Consider the following 24895-nt stretch of genomic DNA (forward strand, 5'->3'; position numbering starts at 1 on the left):
CCCCCTCCCGTCCCTGGAGATTTGTGAAATTCAAGGACTAAAACTAAAAGAGTGTTATCAGGTATTATTTTAACATGTCAAGGTGATAACAATACCCTCTCATGATAACAATTGCAATTCTAATTCATAATACTAACATTGAGAACAATTCTCAAAGTATAGTTGCATGCCATACCATTTAAAATTATTTTATCATTTATGAACAATTACAGAATACTTATATATTCATTTCATTTAACAGAACGCCATGTATTAGTATCTGTGCAATGAAAAGTTAGCTATATATTACCATTTTCGTTGTTTTCAACATGTATTTAATATTTATAATCAGTATTTACCAGTCATAAACATGTGTGCAATGAAACCTGTCAGAGATTTTCAGCTTACTACGTCACCCGCATAGCATCCCAGTATCTGGTATACTTTCGCTGACTAACATATAATCTACACCGGTCTGTGATATTCTAGATGAGTTGAACCTATTTGGTCAGACTTTGCCCTCCTGTGTAGCTTCGGCTGTTTATTTCTTTAACCAGGTTATTCCTTACTACTTTATCAATTAATGATTTATTTCATCTCAGACCACTAAAAAGAGGTTTTATGTAACAGAATTCAATGTACTAGTATCGGTTTATGTTCCACTGTACTGGCTTCAAAAACTACATGTATATGTCGAATGTGTATGCATTTTCATAGGGGCTATGTATATGCAATATGCACCCCCCTTTCACTCCCCAGTTTTTGAGTATCCCCCCCCCCCCATCCTTCTTGCTTAACATTTTTTTGAGTGACCCCCTCGATTCCTCCGACCCGCCGGCCATAAAAATAATGACGGCTCCCTAAGAATATTTTTTTTTCATGTTGACACACCACTGTCAATATATGTGATTCTAGATACGTGTCAATCCGATTAAAATCTGTTGTGGTGAAAGTGGCTAGATGCCTTCATTTACCTCTATTTCCATCGTTTTGTATAGTTTTTTGGAGGCGATCACCCAGAACAAAGCAAACGATACAAAACGATGGAAATAGAGATAAATGAAGGCCGGCATCTATAGCCGCTTTCACCACATCAGATTATAATCAGATTGGATACGTGTATTCTAACTATAGGTGGCTGAATACCAATAAGTCCCAGCTTGTATGTATCTTGTGTATTGTTTCTTTTCTCCAATAAGAAAAAGGTAACACGCTTCGACATGTCGAGGAAACGGTGTCTGGCAATTACAACAGTCTTGTGGTTAGTTTTCTTTTGTGTGATGACGTCACTGTGGTTGAAATTCTACAGACTGGACAGAGGTCAAATCCACACGTAAGTTGTTTATATATATATATATATATATATATATATATATATATATATATATATATATATATATATATATATATATATATATATATATATATATATATATATATAATCTCGATTTCTACACAAATTAAAGTATAGGGTGTCAAGACAAAATTAAAAGATCAGGGTAAAAAATGTCATCACCAGAGGTTTACTTCTAACAGTAATCAAACGTAGGTGTACTAAAAGGCAGAAATGTGCATGCCTGGACTTTTCCTTTAAAATAAATACTTTGCATTAGCTGTGTACCTAACTAATATCAGAGTTAATACACTCAGTGCAACACTCATTCATATACTCACCAACCCTTCAACAAACACTAACATATTTACTCCAGAAGGAGAAATCCCACTGACGGGAATTAGTTGAGATCAACTGGAAAAAAACCGGCTAAGGCAAACAATCAAAGGCAAAAACCAAAGGCAAACAAGACATATTGTCAGAAGGCAATATCCAGAGACTGTAACACATAACAATTGCCAGAAGGCAGACAAAACAAAAAGCAATTGTCAACATTACCATTTAAAAATTGTTCAAAACAAGAAAATAAAAAAAAATAAAAAAAAAAATAAAAAAAATAAATAAAATACTGACAGAATAATCGCAAATCTCCTCAATTACAAATAAATACACCTCAACAATCCCCTCCCCCTGTCATAAAGCATACAATACTAAAACTCTTTCGAGCGCAGAATCATACAAACAAACATAGATATTACCAAACTAGTTCAGAGGCCACAATATGATATACTACCCTGTTGAAAAACAAAACAAGATATCAAATATATATCAAAATACTAAACGAAACAAAATAATATGAAAGTTAAAAAAAGGAGCATTAAATGCAAAAGTGAAAAGAAAAAAACTTCAAACAACCACAACAGAAAACAAAAACAAATGAAATAATGACAACACACAAAACTATTTACATCACCATGATCTTGGCAATTAACAATTAATGAGAAAAAACAACTGATTGCACATGTTGTATTGTATTTCAACAAATCTCTGTATGAACAAGGATATCAAAACTTTGCCCTTACAGAAGGCATTCAGTTTAAATCTGGTATACATTATAGTAATAAGTTGAAATCAGGATTCTTTGGGGGTGCAGACTCAAAAATCAATTTGATTTGATATATAGTACCATATTGTATGTACAGCTACAGAAATGTGTTTACTAACCAGTAATTCAATACTATGCAGGGTGTATATGATATTGTGATGATATTGCATCTCATAAAATAGTTACAGAAAATGTTTAATTATTGAAAATTATGCATATTCTTCATGAATTTCAGTGAAAAGTGACAACAAGTTTTTACTGAACACGGGCGTTTTCTCTATGTACCCAAATCATATGAAATTTTTTAGCCTGCATTCTTATGATATTGCCTAATTACCGAAAAACGTGACACACACAATATGAATGTGTACCAGTGTTTGCTTTACACTCACAAGGAAATTTCATGAACACCTCTGCCATTGTTTTTAATATAAATATCGTGTTCACAGACAGACAGACAGACAGACAGACATACAGACAGACAGACAGACAGACAGACAGACAGACAGATAGATAGACAGACAGACAGACAGACAGACAGACAGACAGACTCAATTAATTAATTAATTAATACGGAGAGTAAAAAATGTGGCAAGGTAAGGTCTGTATATCTATATAACAAAGGGATATGCTATTCAGTTCAAACGAATGGCAGTGCATAGGATGATGAGTAAACACTCCCAGCTGAATATGTAGGTATCGAATATATATTTGCTATTCATCTGAAACTTTTGATCTCATCATGTTGGGTGCGTCACATGAGACTCTAGTGTTAATATGTGTACACAAAGGCTCCGGGAAAGAGAATGATGCCAATAATACATATAAAATTGCACGCGATTAGTATCGCACTACTAATCCTACCCTTATGAAGGGACTATAAGTAATTTTTTCTTTATATATTTTATTTTAATCAGTCGAGATTTGTTCATGCACATGAGTGACCAAAACAGTTATTAATAGTATCTGAGTGATAGTCAGTGATAGAATTGGATGTCAATGGATGTCAAATATTGGAAGTGCTCCTGACTGTTAGTTTCTCGAATAAGGACTGAATTAACAATGATTAAATCATAAAACTATTAATTATTCTATAACATATGCGAAAAAAGCATTTCATTTCAAAATTTACTTTAAAAAAGCATCATTCATGGAGCATTTACCTGTGAATTATTTGTCCTTAAAAATTATTTTTCAAATACATGAATTGGCAAAGGCGTGTCTGTAAATATTTGGTTAAAAGTTTCATAGCGGAATATGCATGGATATATACTGTTTAATTTATCCAGTCGCAGTTTTACGTTTGCCTTCAGTATGTATGTATGTATGTATGTATGTATGTATGTATGTATGTATGTATGTATGTATGTATGTATGTATGTCATCATTTTCTCTAAAACGTTTGATTCAATCCAAATGTAACTGTGTACACATAGTCTTTATGCTAATAACTAGGACTGAAATATTTAAAGTTCAATAAAAAATAGTACTTGTCAATATCTCATTTAGTGATTAGTTAGAATTCTATCTTAACATTCTACATAATTTGGATAACACTACAACCTATGTGGCATATTTGTTGATCATGACTTGTTGTTTTATTTGTCTAATTTACATTATTCACACTTTTCACACTAGCTTTATACATGGAATACTTTTCCCTCAGTGATAGGATGACGTGACGTCACAATTTTTCAAAGTGAACACTGGCGGGCGCTGTATTTAAGTGCAAAATGGCGACATGCATGACCTTGCTATTTCAGAAGCTAAAATCGAGTTCAAAAATTGATATAAATCACTTGTCACACATTTATTTTATCAACAGAAATTGCAATATCATTTGATTGAACCTTCCCTTTAATTATGTAATGTTTAAAAGGAAAAGTTCAGTTAGACTTATTTCTGCCTGCAGTAAAATTTCATTGTCATAACGCTATCAACTTGCACGAGTTTGGATGATAAAAAGCACCGCGGTAACTTACTCAACTTTTGGAATTTTGTTAAGAAGCTTTAGTACTTTACACTGTTTTCGCTGTTTTGGGGGATTTCCTGCAAGGGTTTATGGGAAAGAAAACCCGTCACTGATGAAATCATTATTACCCTTATCGCATCGTCTTGACAATGACACAAATGTCCAGATAAAATAGTTTGGATAAAAATGGTTTAGATAACTTTATTCAGAATATTGTCTAGGTTTGCAAACAGTAAATATTTTTTTTTTAAAAATCAAATAAAGCGCATGTACGTTCTTCAAAACTCGAAGATTAGGACGTGTCAAGTTCAAGTTTGTTTCTTTGTAAACTTTAAAACTAACGTTTCGTTATTTTCAGAAAGAAGATCATAAAAAACAGTGGGATAAATCAACGGTTGAACACAGCAACATCGTTCATCAAACAGACCTGCGAACCAAAACAAAATTTCGTTTTCATTAAAACGACAAAAACAGGCAGCAGCAGCCTTGCAGCTCTTTTATTCCGATATGGTTTGAAACATGACCTTGTTCCAGCGGTAGACGAACGACTGAAATCACATATTCTTAAGAATGAGACGAGTAACAGCTTACTGATTCATACCTATGATTGTGCAAACTTCCCAGGATACAACTTCATCGCAAACCATCTCAATTACAATAGAAATGCGCTAGAAAAGGTTATCAAGCACGGCCAGTATTTTACTATTCTAAGGTCGCCTATCACACGCGTTCAGTCCGCGTTCTACTATTTCAAAAAAATACATACTGAGTATAAGGGATTCTCAAATCCTTTGAAGGAGTTTCTCAAGCGTTACCGTGACGGAAAGGGGGAGAGTGGGATGTTAATGAATTGGACTCCTGAGCAATTTTTCAACAGTCAATTCAACAGACTTTTCGATTTCCCGCGACATGTTAATGAATTAACAGTTGAAAGTTTGTTCGAGAATTTAGATCGGGAGCTCGATTTGGTCATGTTGACAGAGTACTACGATGAATCTCTAGTTTTGCTACGAAAGATGATGTGTTGGAAATATGAAGAGCTGGTCTATGGACGATGCAAAGCTAAGGGGGTTGAACACCCCCCAACTACACCGGAGATGGAGGAGATTATTAGAGCATTATCGCCGATTGACATCAAAATGTACGACTACTTCAATAAGACATTCTGGCAAAAAGTCAAACAGTACGACGGAAATTTCGATGAGGATCTTGCTGAGTTAAGGTCAATTCAATATAACGCAGACATTCGGTGTGAAAATCATCCAGAATCTGAGTATTGCCAAATGCTTACAAAGGACACTGTTGAAACAATGCGTATGGTACTAGAGAAACAACGAAAATGGGAGTGCTGAGGCAATGTGGTACTGACAAACCATCCATCCATCCGTTCGTTCGTATTCCGTTCGTTCGTTCGTTCGTTCATTCATTCATTCATTCATTCATTCATTCATTCATTCCTTCCTTCCTTCCTTCCTTCCTTCCTTCCTTCCTTCCTTCCTTCCTTCGTTCGTTCGTTCGTTCGTTCGTTCGTTCGTTCGTTCGTTCGTTCGTTCGTTCGTTCGTTCGTTCGTTCGTTCATTCATTCATTCATTCATTCATTCATTCATTCATTCATTCATTCATTCATTCATTCATTTATTTAGTATATGATAAATTTCTGCGTGCATATTGCAATTCAGTGTGGCGCTAGAGCCGCAACTTTTTATTCCGTAGTTTAGTCAGAATAGTCCCATGTGCCTTATTAGTGATGAATATATGATACGACAATAACTATAAATCATCGCTGGATAAAAAGGTTACCCAGAGCTGGCGGGGAACTTTGTTGACTAGAAATCTCTATAGATTTGTATTTCGTGGCGGCTCTGTAGCGCCATCTACGGATCAATTAACACCTTATTATAGGGTCTGGAAATCTTCATCATCAAGACTAGTGTAATATCTTTAAAAATAACAAAATTGTCACTATTAGGGTTTATAGCAAAGAATATGAATTACACTACATATTGTCACATGTTGTAACACCCAGTATGATGATAGGCCATAACCACACTGCCATCTAGTGGTCAACTTTAACTATCTAAACACAGACCCAACACAAAACGGGTTGGATCTGAGTCGCGGTTAGGGGTAAACCATTTGATTTTTCTTGTCTTGTCTCTTTTTTATTGGGTGGGGGGGGGGGTGCTGGAGGATTTTGACTCAAAACATTTTTTCAACCATATATATAGAAATATTTGATAACAATATCCTTTCCTGATCACAATTGAAATTTGAATTCAGAAAACTAAGACTGAGAAAAATCCTCAAAGTGTATTATTGCATGCCATGCCATTTAAAATTATTTTATCATTGTGAAATATTATAGGATTCATTCACGGTACTAAGTAAGGTCAATCTTAGTAAATTTGATTTGATGGCAGTGTTTCGGTTTGTTTCAGCATTTACCAACAGTTAGTATAAACCTTTGACAAGAAACTTAAAAAGTTTAGGTGCCGCCGTCGTAGACTCATTGTAATGTTTCGTACTATCTCCTATACATAAAAAGAGTAGTTCTTTCCCTTGTTTAAAATTTTGATATAAGTTCAACTCTTTATTGTTGAGTAATAGTTCTTCTGTTCCTTTCATTAATTAAGATCTGTCGTTGTGTAGAATGGCTTTCACATGTAAAAACTTAAAAGAAAGTGTTCAAGTGTCTCATCAGCTTTTCCACAATAAGGACATGTACAATCATCATTATAATTTTCCCATTTTCTCTTTTCATATGCAAGACCGAGAGAATATGATCTTGTCTTAAATTTCATTTCAATTATGATTCTTTAAAATAAGTAACTGATTTAAGATACTCTTCTGGTTCTAAAGTTGTTTTAAATTTACAGTAATGGGTAAGACAATATTTTTTGTCATGTTTTCTTTCCATATGAGGTCATCCTTTTTGAATGTGATATGTTTGATTTTATTATCTGAAAGATTTTGAATTTGGTCGCTATCAATATTAAGGTCTGTTAGTACATTATTTACAGTTTTCGGCCAATTCCAGGACAGTTTTGTCATATGTCTTTCAGATTCTTCACTTATGGAATTGAGATGGTTAACGACACATTTAGTCCATCGTGATTCATCTAAATTACAAAGTCTTTTAAAGTACTTTCATCTTAACAAATTAAATCTACTTGACATTGTGTTCCAGCCAAGGTCACCCAGAACTGCTTCATTTACAGTACATCTACATTGCTTTCAATATGAATTTCCCCACTGTTCGTTGCATTTTTTCGAAACAGTCCATATCAGTTTGACTTAATATGAGTAATTCACCTGCACATTCAAGTGCAGGACGCAGTATGTGGTTCCATAAAGACAGACCAAAATCAACCCTATTGATGTTACTATGGCTACCAAGAATAGATTTCATGATGGGGAATAAGTTGTCAAATATCGTAGACACTTTCATAAAATAAGTATGATCCGAAAGGTTGCGAGTGATCCAGTACCCTAGATACTTTAGTTGTATTCATTTGCCTCATTTAATTAACCAGTTATTTTTTTCTGTCTACTTTCTTCTTGATTACCAGAACATTTGATTTTTTCTCATTGATATTTATTTTCCAAAGTTTACAATATTCAGTTGTGACAGCTAACATGCCTTGTAGTTTGTTTTCATTTGGTGCTACAAGGGCTACATCATCATCAAACAACAAGCCATTAATGATTTCACCATTTAGATTAACCCCTAGGTGTGACTCAGTTAGCATTTTTTTAAAAAAAACGCATTGATATATACAGAAAAAAAGTATTAGCACTAGCACACATCCTTGTCTAAGACCCTCATTTTGGTTAAAATAGTCTGTTTCTATATCACCAAAGGAAACTTTACTTTCAATGTGATTATATGAGTGTTTTACCACACGTCATAATTTACCTTTTATACTATTGTTCCATATTGCGAACCATAGTCCTTCTCTCCAAACACTGTCATATGATTTATTGAAATCTAGAAATGCAAGATATGTATGTTGTTTGTTGTATTTACGAATTGTTGCTAATCCCTTTAAAACAAATATTTGGTCAATTTTTCGTCTGTCTTCCCTCCTTGTATTTAACCTAGTGTGTTCTTGATAAGTTATCTCATGAATACTGTATTTTCCGATCACTCTACGTCCTTTCAACATATCCCTACAACATATGGTCTTCACATGATGAAATGATATCTTTTTTACATGTATCAAAAGTGTCAGGTTTTCTCATTAATTTAGTCTCAGGGTCAACTCCTGATAATTTAGTGTATATTTCATTTGTGTCATTGCGTAACATGGATTCGAGGCTGTTTGAAATTCGAGCAACTTGCAACCAACGTCTATTATATTAGAGTGACCCTATTTTTTTTACTGTCTCTCATTACCCGTCCGACCCAAGTTTCAATATATATATATATATATATATATATATATATATATATATATATATATATATATATATATATATATATATATATATATATATATATATATATATATATATATATATATATATATATATATAACTCGGTGAGTATCAAACTGCTAAGACAGTGCTCTATACCGCAGTGGCAGAGCGTAATAGTTTTGGTAGTACTGGAACTCTTTCTTGGGTGTAACTCGGAGTTTCACGCATATTGCGATCATCAGACACATCAGTGTCTGATGATCGCAATATGCGTGAAACTCCGAGTTACACCCAAGAAAGAGTTCCAGTACTACCAAAACTATATATATATATATATATATATATATATATATATATATATATATATATATATATATATATATATATATATATATATATATATATTTTTTTTTTTTTTTTTTTTTTTTTTTTTTTCATTTTTTTTTCATTTTTTTTTTCATTTTCGTGGAACAGTGCCTCTCCGGCAAGAATAAGCAAGTGTCGACGCCATCTACAGTCATGGCAGCAGCGACGACACTTGTTCACGAACAGATAATTTCTTTCATGACGACAGAAGGTATTGACATGACGAGTAGGGCCTGAGAACATGCCAATTGTGTAGAGAAACTGGGAAAGGGCTTCCTACCAGGAATCCAATAAAAAAAGGCAGAGAGGAGGAAAAGAAGAGGCAGAGAAGATGATGTTATTTTTTTTACTTTAAAAAAATCGACCAAACGACCCATATTTGCTATGAAAAAGTAATGACAAACATAAATAAATATTTAATAGGGACACTAATTAGATGTGTCTACAAAGGAGAAAATACGGAATCTGATACGGAATAGAAACTGAATTAAAAGTCTGATACTTATGTAAGTGATGTTTTGTATTTGGATCGGCGTTTCCTATGTCTCTCTAGTAATGTATGTTTTTCCTCGTCATAATTGCAATTTAGCACACTATTTTTATGATTGTATCCAATGATATCAAATTATTGATTTTTTTCTTCAATTTATATTATATTATTATTATTACACGAGTGGGTGATAGGAACCTCTTTGACGTATTCAATATAGTGTAAACAAGGAATCCCTAAAAAAACCCGTACACTGCAAGATACTGGCAGTCATCAGAAACGCCACACTATTGTGAGTACATTGAAACCAACTTCCAGTCAATAGCTTAGTGTCTACCATACTTAGCTGAAAGCTGGTTTTCCGCTGTCGTACTTAAAAATGTGCTTATAAGTTACTTTAGCAGTTCATTTAGTATTTTGAATTTTGCTGGTGTCGGTATGTAAAAAGTTGAATTATACATACTAAAATAAATTCAAGCAAATCGAGAAGAAAGGATTCCTATCAGTATTTTGTTGATTTATAAGAGAAATGAAGATACTGTGGTGTTTCACTCGAGACACGATGTTCTACACACAGAAAGACAACTTCAAATAGAAAATAAACAACTATATAGGTACCAGGCACAGTAGGGATGTAGAAGCAGACAAGTTGTTGATTATCAGTTGGAAAATAAACAACTGAAGCCATTAAAATCATCAAATCCATATGCAATTTTTTTTCATCAGAAGACTGTTTCCATACTACACTGGTGCAGCAAAAGAATGGCCGCGATGCTTTATCACTTTGGTATATCCTGCTGTGTGTGTGTGTGTGCTAAATATAACTTTGTTATTGTTAGTCTGGAGTTGAATTGTGTCTATCTTTGTGTTAAAAACACCATGTCCCATGAGTAAAACACCGACACAACTTAATTTCTCTTGTAACTTTATGAAGTCTTCACACCTTTCTACAAATTCATCTAATTGGGATAGCGATATAGAACTTCGAAATTAAATTACTGAAACCTAATTATCGGGATTATAGTATGCAGAACAGGAAGATCTGTGTCATCGTGGTATGACCGGTAAAAAAGGAACCATATCCCCATGGCAATATGTATCAGTTCATGTATTGAATGACATCAACGATGGGTGCATCCAGAATGGTTGGCATGGATACAATATTAGGATGGTAGAGAAGAGAAATCATATCAATCACTTCGAGGCTTAAAATTGACGTCAAAAATGTGACTCTACACTTCGACAGAAAAGGCTGAGTTTTAAATATTACATTGTATTCAGAAAAAAAATGTATGAAACTGTACTGTGATATGTGATTCGATATAATTTGTATATAGATGGACGCGTGTATCATATTTAGTTATTTTTTCCATTGCTGAGAGTCGTTGTGAAGCTTAGTGATGACGTCAGAATCGCTCTGTGAGACATTTCTTTGTACTTTTCGGTATGCCATATGCCACTGTAGTTTATAAAAGCACTTCATTGTCTGGGATGATAGTATCTAAATCCGAGCCTGTCTACTTATAATGGCGGTGCGATTCTAGCGTCGTTTTACCGATGGAAGGCAACGACTAAGCCACACTCACATTCACAACACCAGTACAGGCCTAGACAACGTCGAAATATTAGTATAACGGTATGCAATGAATGAATGGCTCCATTTTTTTTCAAGGCTTTGGATCGTCATGTCGATATTTAAAGCAAAAGATGACTCAAACTGTCCGAGACGATGATTGGATCCGAAAGCCATTCATATACATATACAGTCACGTGACCACATCCACACCTCCCAGGGTCATTAGTTTACTCAGGCAGGGTGAGCTATTAGAACATGAATTTGTGGGAGTGGGCCGAAAGAAAGTGACAGTTTTCGACTTGGAATCATTGCTCTTACCGGCTCTCGAAGCTTAAAATAAACGTACAAGGTTCCCCTCCTGGTATAAATAATACATATACAAATGGACTATATATAATTTATTGCCATAATTAAAAAAAATTATAAAATACGTTGAATTTTTCACATGTGCTCTTGGTAAAAACAACAAGTGATAAACAAAGTGGAAACAAATAAATAAAAAAATACATATTGACAGCATTATATTCATTTACAAGTAAAACTGCACTTTTAAAAAGGGAAGGCATAAAAAAGTTAGAAATATTTAGAATATTTCGTTTAGTTAGGACACATCCCTGTAAAGGCCCATTTTCCAGCTCAAACAAGCTGAGAGAGACAAATAACATTGATGCATTAAAGGTTAGTGCACAGAATTTGCAGACTGTGTTAAAATGATACAGGCACAGGCATAATCCAATTTGTTATACTTTAATAGGCCAAATAAAAAATAGTGTGTTTTATTTATTTATTTTTTTTATATAAATAATGGTGTGAACCCTGTCAGTGTCTTTTAGGTATGTCTGCATACCTCACTGTACAATTACATTTTCAAATTTAAAAACAAACGTAAAAAACCCTGTTTTTTCAGAAGACAACTTCTAATCTTGTCCACTTAATACTCATAAAGTCTGTCTTGTTTTTCATTTGGGTGAAAATTCCATCAAAACCTGACTTCATATAGTTTAGTACTGAAAAAACATACATAATATTTGTTGTGTGCGAGTCCTACCCGGTGTAGATAATTCTGACCGCATCCTTAATGATATGCACATATTTATTTGCTTAAATTAATACATTATTCTAATCGAGTGTCGTCTGGACTTATTGCTTTTACAACTGCAAGGCGAGTGAATAGCTGACTGTCCTTACTTGTTTGGAACGATAGCTGCACAATCAAGGTAAGCTAAAGGCAGAATTGGGCGAGAGTGGAGAAGGTTTATCTTAGACCATCAAAATAGGGATCCAAAATGCATCCACGGCCAGCAGTAGGGACCGGCTCGTTAAGAACGGTACTGTAAAACGGTCGTGGTTTGCGACCACAGGGGCGTGTATTATTAGATTTCCGTTTTCTTAGGAAAATATCATACGAATGTTGCTGCTACAAATGCATCGATCTATAGTACTACGTATACTATAAATATCTCTCTTTCCCTATACAGGTAGGAATATATATTCAAAAGGTTGTTATATACCAGTCTGTAGACCTGGAAAACAACAATCTATGCAATATTACACGCCCCTGTGTTTGCGACGATGCCAAAAACGTGTCGATCTACAACAGATCCCCCTTCAATTATTGTTCTCTCCCCACCACGCGGTTTTTTTTTTATCAACACTTTGTACTGTATTCCCAATTCTTACTATGTTCTCATATACAAAACGCTTTTGCAAATTAAAATTTGATGTAGGGTACTAGGAGCGACTGTCCTTTGTGTTAGAACACATGTGAGTACGCCCAAGCAACGCCTCTGCAACGCAAGGCCATCCATATCAGATTACAATGCAAGCTGCATGTAGCTATATACATGTTGTATGTGAATCATACAACTATATATGCCGATAAGACAGACGGAATTTTAAAGGGACAAAGTTCCGGCCTGACCTTACTTACCCAGTTGTGCTATTTTTCTTTCTTTTCAATAATGTTATTCTGGTTCACAAAAAATATGTAAGATACGTGGAATATTGGTTAAACGAATATGAACGAATGATCTAACTATAGCATGTACGTAAATGAACGACATGCATTGATATTCTGAGTGCACGTGACCTAGGAATGTTCGTGAAGAAACTGCCCATGCGTGAGCCTATTAAAACTTAGCGTGGTTTTACTCAATCTGATCTGATTAAAACGTGATGTAGGAAAACGGCTAGGTTTCTTTATATATGTATCTACATCCTTACAGCTATATTGTTGTTTGTTTTCGATTTTTTGCTAAGAGAGTGAGGGATTCCTTCGCCAACTCTTCCGGAAATAAAATCGCGATCAAATGGGAATGTAGAAAGTTTAAGCTTGTAATAGATAAATAAATCATAAATCGTATTTCTACATCAGATTTTACTCAGATTCTATTTTATACAAAACCTAATGCACAAGTACATAAATTACACACAAGATAAGTTTTCTGCGAGTATATGTTTATGACAAACAAGGTTTCGAGGTCTGGTATTGTTTTGTCTTCTCAAAATTGAATAGCAATATATATATAAGTGAGTGTATGTATGTATGTATGTATGTATGTATGTATGTATGTATGTATGTATGTATGTATGTATGTATGTATGTATGTATGTATGTATGTATGTATGTGTGTATGTGTGCATGTGTGTATGTGTGTATGTGTGTATGTATGTATGTATGTATGTATGTATGTATGTATGTATGTATGTATGTATGTATACAAGTAATAAATGCCGTCCGGGTAAAATACACGCCGACGTAGGAGGCGTGTATTGCCCGGATGGCATTTATCTTGTACCCCGGGAACTTCATTTGTGGTGACATATTCTTTCCAGGAAGAACTCCATACACCAAGCGTCTGTGTTTTGATTTCCGATAAGAAGACCGACGCCTAAAGCCGATAACATTGATAGACGCCGTGTCAACATTGAAACATGTCAACATTCAATGTCACACGCGTATATCGTTAAATACACGTTGTGACGAAAATAGCGATTACATCACAATGGATAGTGTATTTCGTACTTGTTATTATCATGATTATTATACACGACATAATCATACTACAAACTACTTATACACGACATTCATACTACAAACTACTCAATACAATCATATCCATGGAACTAGTGATATCAAGTTTAATCGACACTGATAATGCAAAACATGGCTACTGACATCAAAAATAGAACTTTAAGAGAAATTGTTTATCTGTCTTTGTTCAACAAGACTAGCGTAAAGAAACTTTTGAAATGTTGTCTATTACGCACAATGGACAGTGTATTTCGTATATGTACTTGCTGTGTATTTTTCGGTACACTTGCCTTCAATTTCTGATTTATGTCCTCAGATGTCTTAACAGCAAACCGTCGCTTTCTCCCTGTCATGATACTATATAGACTTACGTGTATTTTGTCACAGACAAGTAAGAAACCGTGGTTTCGTTTCACCTTCTAAAAATACCCTCTGCGGTCATGTTTACATTTATTAGCGAGTGAACCATAAGACCCTACACCAACGTTGGTGTAGGGTCTATGAGTGAACCAAGTCTTATCAGTTCAGTAACATTCAGGGGCCATGTTGTTGTTATGATTGTCTGTGTCTAAACGTTCTTCCTGGTCACACACAGTCAGGGGCCATGTTTTTGTTATGATTGTCTGCATCTAATCACTCTTCCCAGGATGGCATTATTTGGATCTCATACACAGAAAATACACTCCCGCCAAAGATATTAGGTCAATTTGCTACTCAGCTGATACACCGGTCTTCATGCTTTTCCCTGATTGGTCAATAGCCTCATTTGTAACTGTCAGGTCGAAATTTAACGCCCACCCGGAGTACAAGTATGTATGTATGTATGTATGTATGTATGTATGTATGTATGTATGTATGTATATGTGTGTGTGTGTGTATGTATGTATGTATGTATGTATGTATGTAATAAATGCCGTCCGGGTAAATACACGCCGACGTAGGAGGCGTGTATTGCCAGGATGGCATTTATCTTGTACCCCGGCTAATAATTCAATGGTGTCATATTCTTACCAGGAAAAAGTTCATACACCCATTGTTTATGTTTTGATTTTCGACAAGACACCCTGACATCAAAAATACAACTTTCAACGAAATTGTTTATCTGTGTCTAGTGTAAAGAAACAGCATATTAATTACATGCAAATGAAATACATCATTCAAACTTTTGAAAAGTCGTGTATTACGAAGCAATAGTAGTACCGTCTACCTCTCGCAAGTTGTAGTAAAATACACCATTCAAACTACAATGCAATACCGTCCACAATTATTGTGACTTTTTGTCCATTCCGTCTTCATCCCTATCTTCGGCCCAACTATTCCAAACTTGCATGATGAGCTAGTATTTTTTTCAGTGTATTTCTGTGTGTTTTTCAGTACACTTGCCTTCAGTTTCTGATCTATGTCCTCAGCTGTCATAACAGCAAACCGTCGCTTTCCCCCTGCCATTATACCGTCTACCTTGTAGTATGTGTATTTTATTCACCTTCTAAATACACTCTGAGGTAATGTTTATTATTACGAAAATAGTGTTCAACGTGTGAACGGAAGTCTTATCTGTTCAGTCACAGTCTGGGGTCATGTTTTTGTTATGATTGTCTGCGTCTAATCACTCTTCCCTGGATGCCATTAATTGGATCTCATACACAGAAAATACACTCCCGCCACTAACATTTGATAAATTTGCTACTCTGCTCATACACCTGTCTTCACGCTTTTCCCTGATTGGTCAATAGCCCTCATTTGTAACTGTCAGTCGAAATTTAACGCCCAGCCGGAGTACAAGTATGTATGTATGTATGTATGTATGTATGTATGTATGTATGTATGTATGTATGTATGTATGTATGTATGCATGCATGCACGCACGCACGCATGCACGCACGCACGCACGCACGCACGCACGCATGTACAAATGTATGTATGTATGTATGTATGTATGTATGTATGTATGTATGTATGTATGTATGTATGTATGTATGTATGTGTGTGTGTGGGGGGGGGAGCGATGTGTATACAAATTGTTATTGCAGTTTTCAGGCCATAGCTTATATATGTAATCTCATTACGTATACATTTGGTTTATCTATGCATGCATATGAGGTGACAATTATTTTGTGTGTGTCAATTTATATAAAGTGGACACAGATATAGTTTGTAAATTATGAAAGATACCCATAAAGTATCGTCGATTTCACTTTAATACTACAATTTCCTCTTCAAGAGGGCATTAGTATCGTGTATGTACCGTAACTGATTTTATGTTTACGTCAGCGGGAAGACATTGTGCATTGGCTTGCGAGAAATAGTATGTATGTATTATGTGGTGAACTCTATTCGTGATAACCCTACAGTAGGGACCTTCTTCTTCCAAAGCCTGCAATACGTATTAGGATGTCATTCCTTGTCGGAGACATCAGAGGTCATTTCAAGTTCAAGAATACTCTCGTAAATCTCATAAATGTCAGTAATATCATCGCTTACATAAACAAATGTTGTATATATCTATCAACACGATCATTGTACTAATATTAGTTACCACCCATTTCCTATATAGTGAGCTTACTTATCCTGTGAAATAAAGTATTCTGATTTTAGCCACAACTGGAGTGACTCCTCTCTCTCTATTCACCGTTCCCCCACACTCTGCCTCACAACAACCTGCCCTTCTAATGTGCCTAGCCACATTCCTACCGTATACCGTTATTGACAATGTCTCTCACTACATGAGAAAAATGAGCTAAAGGAACATATCTCTCATTTATAATGAAAACTTAATTTCAAATAATGATGGATTTGTTTGCAATGGTGATAAAAGCTGCCCTTCTATGGCCTCTTCCTATTCAAAGTGGTATGACACCCACTCATGAGTCATTTCTCTGAATAGATATTTGTGAATATAGTGATCAGCCAACTAAACCCTAGTCCAGTTCCTGACGACCGTGTTCGGACTTAACACTGCGCCGTCTTTACACATTACGTCTGGTCAGTGTCATTATTCAAGGCGTTAAATGGGGGGGGGGGGGGGTGTTAAATCATACACCCTTCACCAACGTTGGTGGAGGGTCTATGATTAAATGCCATGCTGGGCACAAAACAAGTATCTTCTTACTGTGCTGGGGTGAAGCGCAAAAAGCGCATGTCAGTAGTAATCCATTACAAATTGACAGGCCGTCGGCGTCATCGCTCATTAATATTCAGTTGGTACAGCTGCAGTGGGAATTTTATTTAGCACATAATAACAAGTTGTCGTTCATGTTTTCATTTGAATAACACCTAGAAGCGGTCTCATCATCATATAATGTTTGGTTTTGTTGATCTTGATGGGGGAAACAACTTTTACCAACATATCCCATTATACTACCTCTATACGCTTGGGTAAATACACCACTTATTATAGTAATATACTGAGCCATACTGAGGTAGATTGAAAATTTTCAACTGTAGATTGCTAAAATTTTATGGGTTGCTGGTTGTTGTTGTTCAAGTTGTTGTTGTTTTTCGACCATGCCCAACATCAGCGCATGCCACTCTCCTTCGTTCCCCTTGCCTTGACTTCCAGGCATTGTTTTAGTTTTAGTTTTAGTTTTAGTTTTAGTTTTGTTTACTTCTTTTCAAAACATTTGGAACAATATCCACAGGAAAGGAAGTAGTGAAATGATCTCAGCACCGATATATAGTACCACCAACAGTTTACTGCGACAACTAGATGTCTGAGTAAAAAACCTAACCCCACCTCTAGTCTGTTGAAACTAAAATCACGTGGGGATGCGATAACGTCATCATGTTTATATGAACGCTTTAGGGAGGAGCACAGAATTCTGTTCGAGAGTAACGACTGTGACTAGACGTAAAACCGGAACACGGTCGTCAGGAATAGACTAACTAAACCCGTGAGACCACATCACCAAACATTAAGTAAACCCTCCTCAGGGCAAGTTCACGTCAAAGGTAATGACTGTGACAGGTTTAGGGTTAATTAAAGATGGACTAGCTGTTAAAGGAACGTTTTTAAAAAAAAAATGTTTTGTTAGATATAATGACTTACTCGTAATATAGTGAATCACCCATAGGTAAATGTATTTATGGAGCTGTATACATTAATATGGTAAAATAAATCTTATCGAATTAATTTTTGTGTCCGCACCGAAAATCAACCTCTATACGATCGGATTTCAACCTGATACTGTACTACTATGAAATGGATAGAATCTACCTCTATATATACAATGTCTAATTATTGGTATTTTACCAATTTTCACGAAATGTCGAGGGTTTCGGGGAATAGTGGGGGGGGGGGGGGCATTGCCACAATGTCATGGCCATATCTGAACTCTCGTATGATGTGTTTTCTTGTCCCATTTTTTAAAATTTTCGTCCATTATTATTACTTCACATAGACTGTATGTATGTATGTATGTATGTATGTATGTATGTATGTATGTATGTATGTATGTATGTATGTATGTATGTATGTATGTATGTATGTATGTATGTATATATATATATATATATATATATATATATATATATATATATATATATATATATATATTAAATAGTATCAAACTCGTAGAATAGAGTGCTCGATGCTTGGGTAAGCAGGGCGGGAATAATCGAAGTAAGTTGGTTGGAACTTGAGGTGCTTAGTTGTATATATATATATATATATATATATATATATATATATATATATATATATATATATATATATATATATATATATATATACATATCACGTAAAGTGGTGTCAATTTTAACTCCCCATAGTGCACGACAGGCTTAGCAGTTCCATGATGTCTGAAATTAGCGTGTCAAAACGTCAAACACCGACATTTGTCTTAACGAATAGGAATGAATGATAAATTAAGTGTCACGTTAGGTGATGGTTATTGCCTTCATATCTACATCCCACTGGATTAGAATGTTAATTATTAATAAAGTCACCATCTACGTTATCAAAATATTTGTGCAAGCTGTCATCTCTTCATTAGTACTAACCATCATTGCATATTATAAGCATGTCTTACTTGCTGATCTATTGATGCCAAATTGATGAATTAAATATGTCATCTGTGACGCATGCGCTGTAATAAGGCCTAATAAAAAAATTGTGTGGCTCCGATTACGCTCAATTTTTAGGGTCGGTAAGTTTTTTATTTTACTTTTATTATTATATATATATTTTTTCATAGGTGACAGGAAGTTAACGTTTTCCGTTGTGTTCCAAATGGTCTCTGTGTTATTGGCTTCTTCTCATCAGATGTACACCCATTACAGATTAGAAGAACAGTTTCATATTGTCTTTTTAAGTTAATGTCAGCTTCCGCATCCATTATTTCTGACGAGGCTTCACAATTTTTCGCGATTTTATTATTTTTTTGTCGAATATGTAAAAATAAAAAAGTTTAGGATCAGCAGTGAAAAACTAGGTGTGGTCTGGTAACCGGAACAACACAATTTTTTAAGTACTAGGTCTACAGGCGAAAAAAATAGTATGTGTCCGATAACCCTATAGTATAAGCCCCCGATCCCGAACATTTTTTACATGCAAAAAGATAAAATTGTAACAATTTATTTCCGTCCCCATGTACCCATTCATGCCTTTGCCTCATCTGTGTTCACCTTTTAAAAAAAAGCCGTAGTCCGGAGAGGAAGCAGGTCTTTTTAGACTATGACAGTATACAGCCTAGATATTGTGTTAGTCTGATTCTCTTCACTTACTTCTTTTACACCTCACCAAACTCTCACGGAAGTATTGTGACCGATGACTATTTTATCTTGGGGTCAAAGTAATTGAAAATAATTAAATTAAAATAAAATATACTTCCGACCTTCCCTATTTCCTGAAGTCATGTTAGGCCTAAATAAATCTTTGGTTCCGGGAAAACAACATAAAACATAACTACCTGAACTAGACACTCAGACATGAAATTTAAAAAAAAAGAGAGTCAAATCTACCTACCTACCCAACCTATTATAAAATTGAGCATAATCGGAACCACACAATTTTTTTGGGCCTTAATATCGGTAACAAACATTTTTTTTTACTACGTCTTGAATTTTCATATTAATAACCTAAAGTCCACCACCGACCAACACATTATTCTAAGCATATACAGTGGAGGCCTTGATCTGCTGCTGAAAATGTTTACCTATTATAGTATCTAATCTGTTTGTGCAGAGCAGTGCATGCTGGGGAATGCTTCATGTCCAATATTGTAGGCTAAATGAAAATGAGAATCTGGGGAAACAGTATTTCAAATACTCAGTGTGGAGTAATGATGCAGTACATTCTTCCAAGTCTAAAAATGGGTTTACAAGGCCTGTTGTAATTTACTCGATTCAGAAGTGATAACTTGTCGCGGAAGTACCTACAGTGTTGGACGTGAAGTATTCCCCAACATGTCGTAGGCGGGGCCTCCAGCGGTGAGAGTCTGGGTAACCGAGACTAGTAGTCTAGTAGACGTGGATAAACACATCATGCGTAAATAGATTTCCTGTGAAATGAGGGGCGCCCTCGCTATACTTACGTTGTAATTCACTTGTTCTTTCGTCTTATGATTCAAAACTTCAAAGTTCGCGTAATTTATTGAGCAATCAAATTTTCTGAAACAGACATTGCAATTTAAGCTTTTTCAAAATTTAACATTTCTAAGCTTAATGTTCTTCATTTGTAGGTTTATCGGCAATTTTCCTTGTCACGTGATCTGATCAAAATGGTTTCCAAATCTCTACTGTGCACGGTCCTCGTTGGTAAGTTTAACTATTCAGTACATATTATGTAGAGACCCAATATAATTGCATTATGTGGAATCCAATACAATTATATATATAATCTGAACGTACGACATTTTTTTTCTTTCTCCTTCCAGGTGTTTTAGTCAGCTGTTGTCATGGTCAGGAATGTCCATCAAACATGGTGGAAATAAGTACCTGGTTTATGGATTCCATTTCTACCTGCATGAAGGAAATGATGAAAAGCCTACGTGCAGACAAAGATAAATCTAATTGCGGGTAAACTATCAATCTATTTGCTGTACTCTGTGTGACAACCACAACCACCACCACACACACATCACTACAATGACCACCACATAAACTACCACCACCAACAAGCACTACCACCATAAACATCACAATGATCACCACCACAAACCATCCACTCAAACAACACCATCGCCGTCGCCACCCACAAACAGCACCTCCACCACAACACAAACACTACCAACATTACCACCGCAAACACTATAACCACCCCAAACATTGCCACCACCACCACCACCACCACCACCACCACCACCACCACAACAACAACAAACATATCAACATCATCATCATCATCATCATCATCATCATCATCATCATCATCATCATCATCATCATCATCATCATCATCACAAACACCGTCTCCAACACTAATATTAACTAACACATAGACTTGCATAAAACACTGACACATCTAAGTTATTAAGACAATCCAAACATTGGGTCTTATACCCACTGAGAGTTTGCAGACATAAAGCGCCCTCAATCGATAAACACTATGTAGATTGACAAGTCTGAATTGATTGTTTGTTTATTGAATGTTTTATTGCTTCCATGTGATCTATAGGGAAATGTTATCCACCTTGACATTGGAGAGACATTTATCGTCCATTCTTCACATTTTGCCCATCATCAGCTAGTTATGCAGAAAGTGTCTAACATTTAAAAAAAATGTTTTCATAATTAATTTAGGGGGTTGGGGTTGAGGTAGAGATAGAACAGCTATACATAATAATACCAACAGTTTATACTTTCAAATACAACATTATCGTCTATTTCTTCTCTTCATAGTGACATCCTTTCTACGAATGATGCTTGTATCGGGGGAAAAGTAAGCTCATGCGCCGATGAAACGGCCGATGCTCAGCTAAAAATGATAATACAATCGTTAGCTGGTGGTGCTAATATGTCTACTAGCTTGAACGGTGTATTCTGTACTGGAGAAAGTTTGGATGCAATAGATGGCGCTGGTGGCGCTGTGCAAGAATTGGAGATTCCACAATGTGATAGCAATGCACTGAGTGCTGCTATTGAGGACTGCTCCAAAGATTTCGTCCCAGCTTTCAAAGCTGACCCTATCGACACTAAATTATGCAAGTAAGTTGTTTTCGGGTCTGAGTTATCGTCCTTGTTCCCTAGATCAAAGGAAACCGGAGTAAACGGGGAAACTCCGCGTTGTTCTATTCGGTATAGAGTCAAAAACCATGATCATTTTTCTTCCATACAAAGCTGATAGATTATTTTTAAATTGATAAATTTATGATGCAATTTGTTGGTGTTTCAGAGTGTTGGCAAATTAATAACGAAATATCCGAAATGAAATGATTTTTTTTTTTACATCAGAATTCTGGCTCGCATCCAGGTTTTGTCATTGGAACACAACTCCAGGAAATAAGGGCATTTCATGAAGTTTAGGTTCTGGAGAATAATTTCATAATTTTCAAATCACATTGCCAAGAAACATCAAATTGAGACTTGTTTCACATTCATTGTTTTGTGACAGTCAACAAATGTTCACGAGTGCCAAATGCTTACATGTATTATCTTCATGAATATGTATTGCTCATCGAATGCATATCTATATTCCTGCTAACTCCCATGATGCATCGCTTGACCGTTTGTAGGTCAATGAATATGAAGCAAGTTTCAATTTTGCACACAATGTATGTATATTTGTGATACATTTTGTTATGTATGAGTTATATTAAAATGGACAGCCAATCAGTATGGTATAGTAGAAAATGTAACACGTAATCTCCTTTTATCCCACAGGTTATATGACGAGATGACGGAATGCGAGTTTACCAAAATCAAGGAAGGGAATGTTTGTCAACAAGTTGATCAAAGTATATTGGACGGGACCGAGAAGTCAAGGAAGGATTCCAACTTTTTCTGCGTCGACACAGCAGTAGATGATGGCGGCTCTGCCGGCTATTTAAAGATTTCCACTTTCGGATTTTTGATTTTATCTCTTCTCAGTATTTGGTACATGTTTTGATTGATATAGCATGGAAATGTATCGTACTGCGGACATTTCAAATTAGTCGTAGTCCGTTGTATTGATATTTAGATGATGTTATAGTACCAAGTAGCTTGTAAGGTTAGTCTGTGCATAAATGATATTAAAAGTACAGTCATGTATATCTGTATGTGATGTTTCCTTGCTAGCCTGTTTACGGCGAGAGTGGTACTCCGTTTATGTCAAAAGTGGAATACGAGATGTAAACGTACCACTGGCGTCGAACCAGGCTGTCATTTCTCTGCTTGCATATATGTCGTATCTGTGTTCACGATGTCGATGGCGGCAGTGCTTTACGTTATAAAAATAACTTTCACTTATACATCGATCACAGTTTTCAATAATTTTTTTTTTTGGGAATCGGGGTTAACCCCTCTTCCAATCTCTGTCTTTCTAGAGTGTAGAACGCTCTGGAAAGAACGGTATTCGTGTACGCCAAAAACGGGAAGAAAAGTTCCCAAGGAACCTTGATGATATTTCCAGATATTGTCCTGATGTGGAAGCAGCATTATTAAGTCTTACTCAGCCTACCTGTCGATTGAGGGCGCTAATGCTACTACACTATTCCTTCTATTCAATCTGACATTTTGATTTTTTGAATTTTCGCTCATCCATCTCGATGCTTGACGAGCCAAAATTCAAAAAAAAAATCTAAATGTCAGATAGGATAGCAGGAATAGTGTAGTAGCATTACTCCTTCAAGTCTACAGGTAGGCTGAGTCTGACTACACGCAATGTATGGACTGAGTTGTAGAAGTGTTTGGATATAACACATAATACAAGTCCCCTATTATACACCTCAGACAACCAAGGTGGGTTGTCTGAGTGCACATGATAAAGGGACTGTATACGTCATAAATGACATATCTAAACATATTAACACTTACATTAATTATGACGTCATACATTGCATGGTCGATGTTGATGACCACTAGTCAATCATCTGTTCGGTTGTTGTTTCCTCAGAAAACAAATATTCGACAATCGTTATCCGTCACAGATCGTCAGAGATTTTTCATCATATTGTATTTGTATAGGGACAGTTTTTTTTTAAAGTTGTGATCATGGAAACATCATATTGTCGTCAAGACACGTGATGGGTGAGAAATGATTAAGAACAGTTTTTTTCTTGTCACGTGTGTATTTTTTTGATATTGTTCCCGTACTTCTGGTTTCGTATCAAGATCTACTACTGAGAACAGTACAGTGGAATTTAATTGAGTTAGATTTTAAAAAATAATTTTTACCATTTCTCAACAGGGTTTATTAGTTAAAGCAATATTGCTGTAACTGACGATATGAATGCAATAAACGTTGTTTAAAAGACTGTTGACAAACAAGCGTTTCTTTATATTATTGTTGTTTCGTATCTTTTGCGACACAGTTGTACTACAACTGTTGACATCAGACCGCGGAGGAACAGAACCTGTTAGTAAGTGTTACAAGCAGGGAAAGTAAACAAATGAATTGGATTAATAACAATTTGGCACAGTATGTTGGAAGTACAGAGACTTGCATTTTCACAAACAAATCTCCAGTTCCCCTAGCATTCCATGT

General features: G+C 35.4%; 2 protein-coding genes across 2 annotated transcripts; both read left to right on the forward strand.

The window, feature by feature from the left end:
* Positions 1-1199: 1199 nt before the first annotated feature.
* On the forward strand, positions 1200-5741 carry LOC144434532 (galactosylceramide sulfotransferase-like). The gene is made up of 2 exons (XM_078122998.1): positions 1200-1312; positions 4748-5741. The coding sequence occupies exons 1-2, from the start codon at positions 1200-1202 to the stop codon at positions 5739-5741; spliced, it is 1107 nt and encodes a 368-aa protein (XP_077979124.1).
* Positions 5742-12352: 6611 nt separating this feature from the next.
* Positions 12353-24667, forward strand: LOC144452077 (uncharacterized). Its single transcript, XM_078143126.1, has 5 exons — positions 12353-12457; positions 20952-21027; positions 21147-21288; positions 22111-22416; positions 23092-24667. Exons 2-5 carry the CDS (start codon positions 20991-20993, stop codon positions 23315-23317), a joined length of 711 nt encoding a protein of 236 aa, XP_077999252.1. The 5' UTR covers positions 12353-12457; positions 20952-20990; the 3' UTR covers positions 23318-24667.
* The last annotated feature ends 228 nt before the right edge of the window (positions 24668-24895 follow it).

The sequence above is a fragment of the Glandiceps talaboti genome, chromosome 1 (genome assembly GCF_964340395.1).
Source record: "Glandiceps talaboti chromosome 1, keGlaTala1.1, whole genome shotgun sequence".
Taxonomy (NCBI): Eukaryota; Metazoa; Hemichordata; class Enteropneusta; family Spengelidae; genus Glandiceps; species Glandiceps talaboti.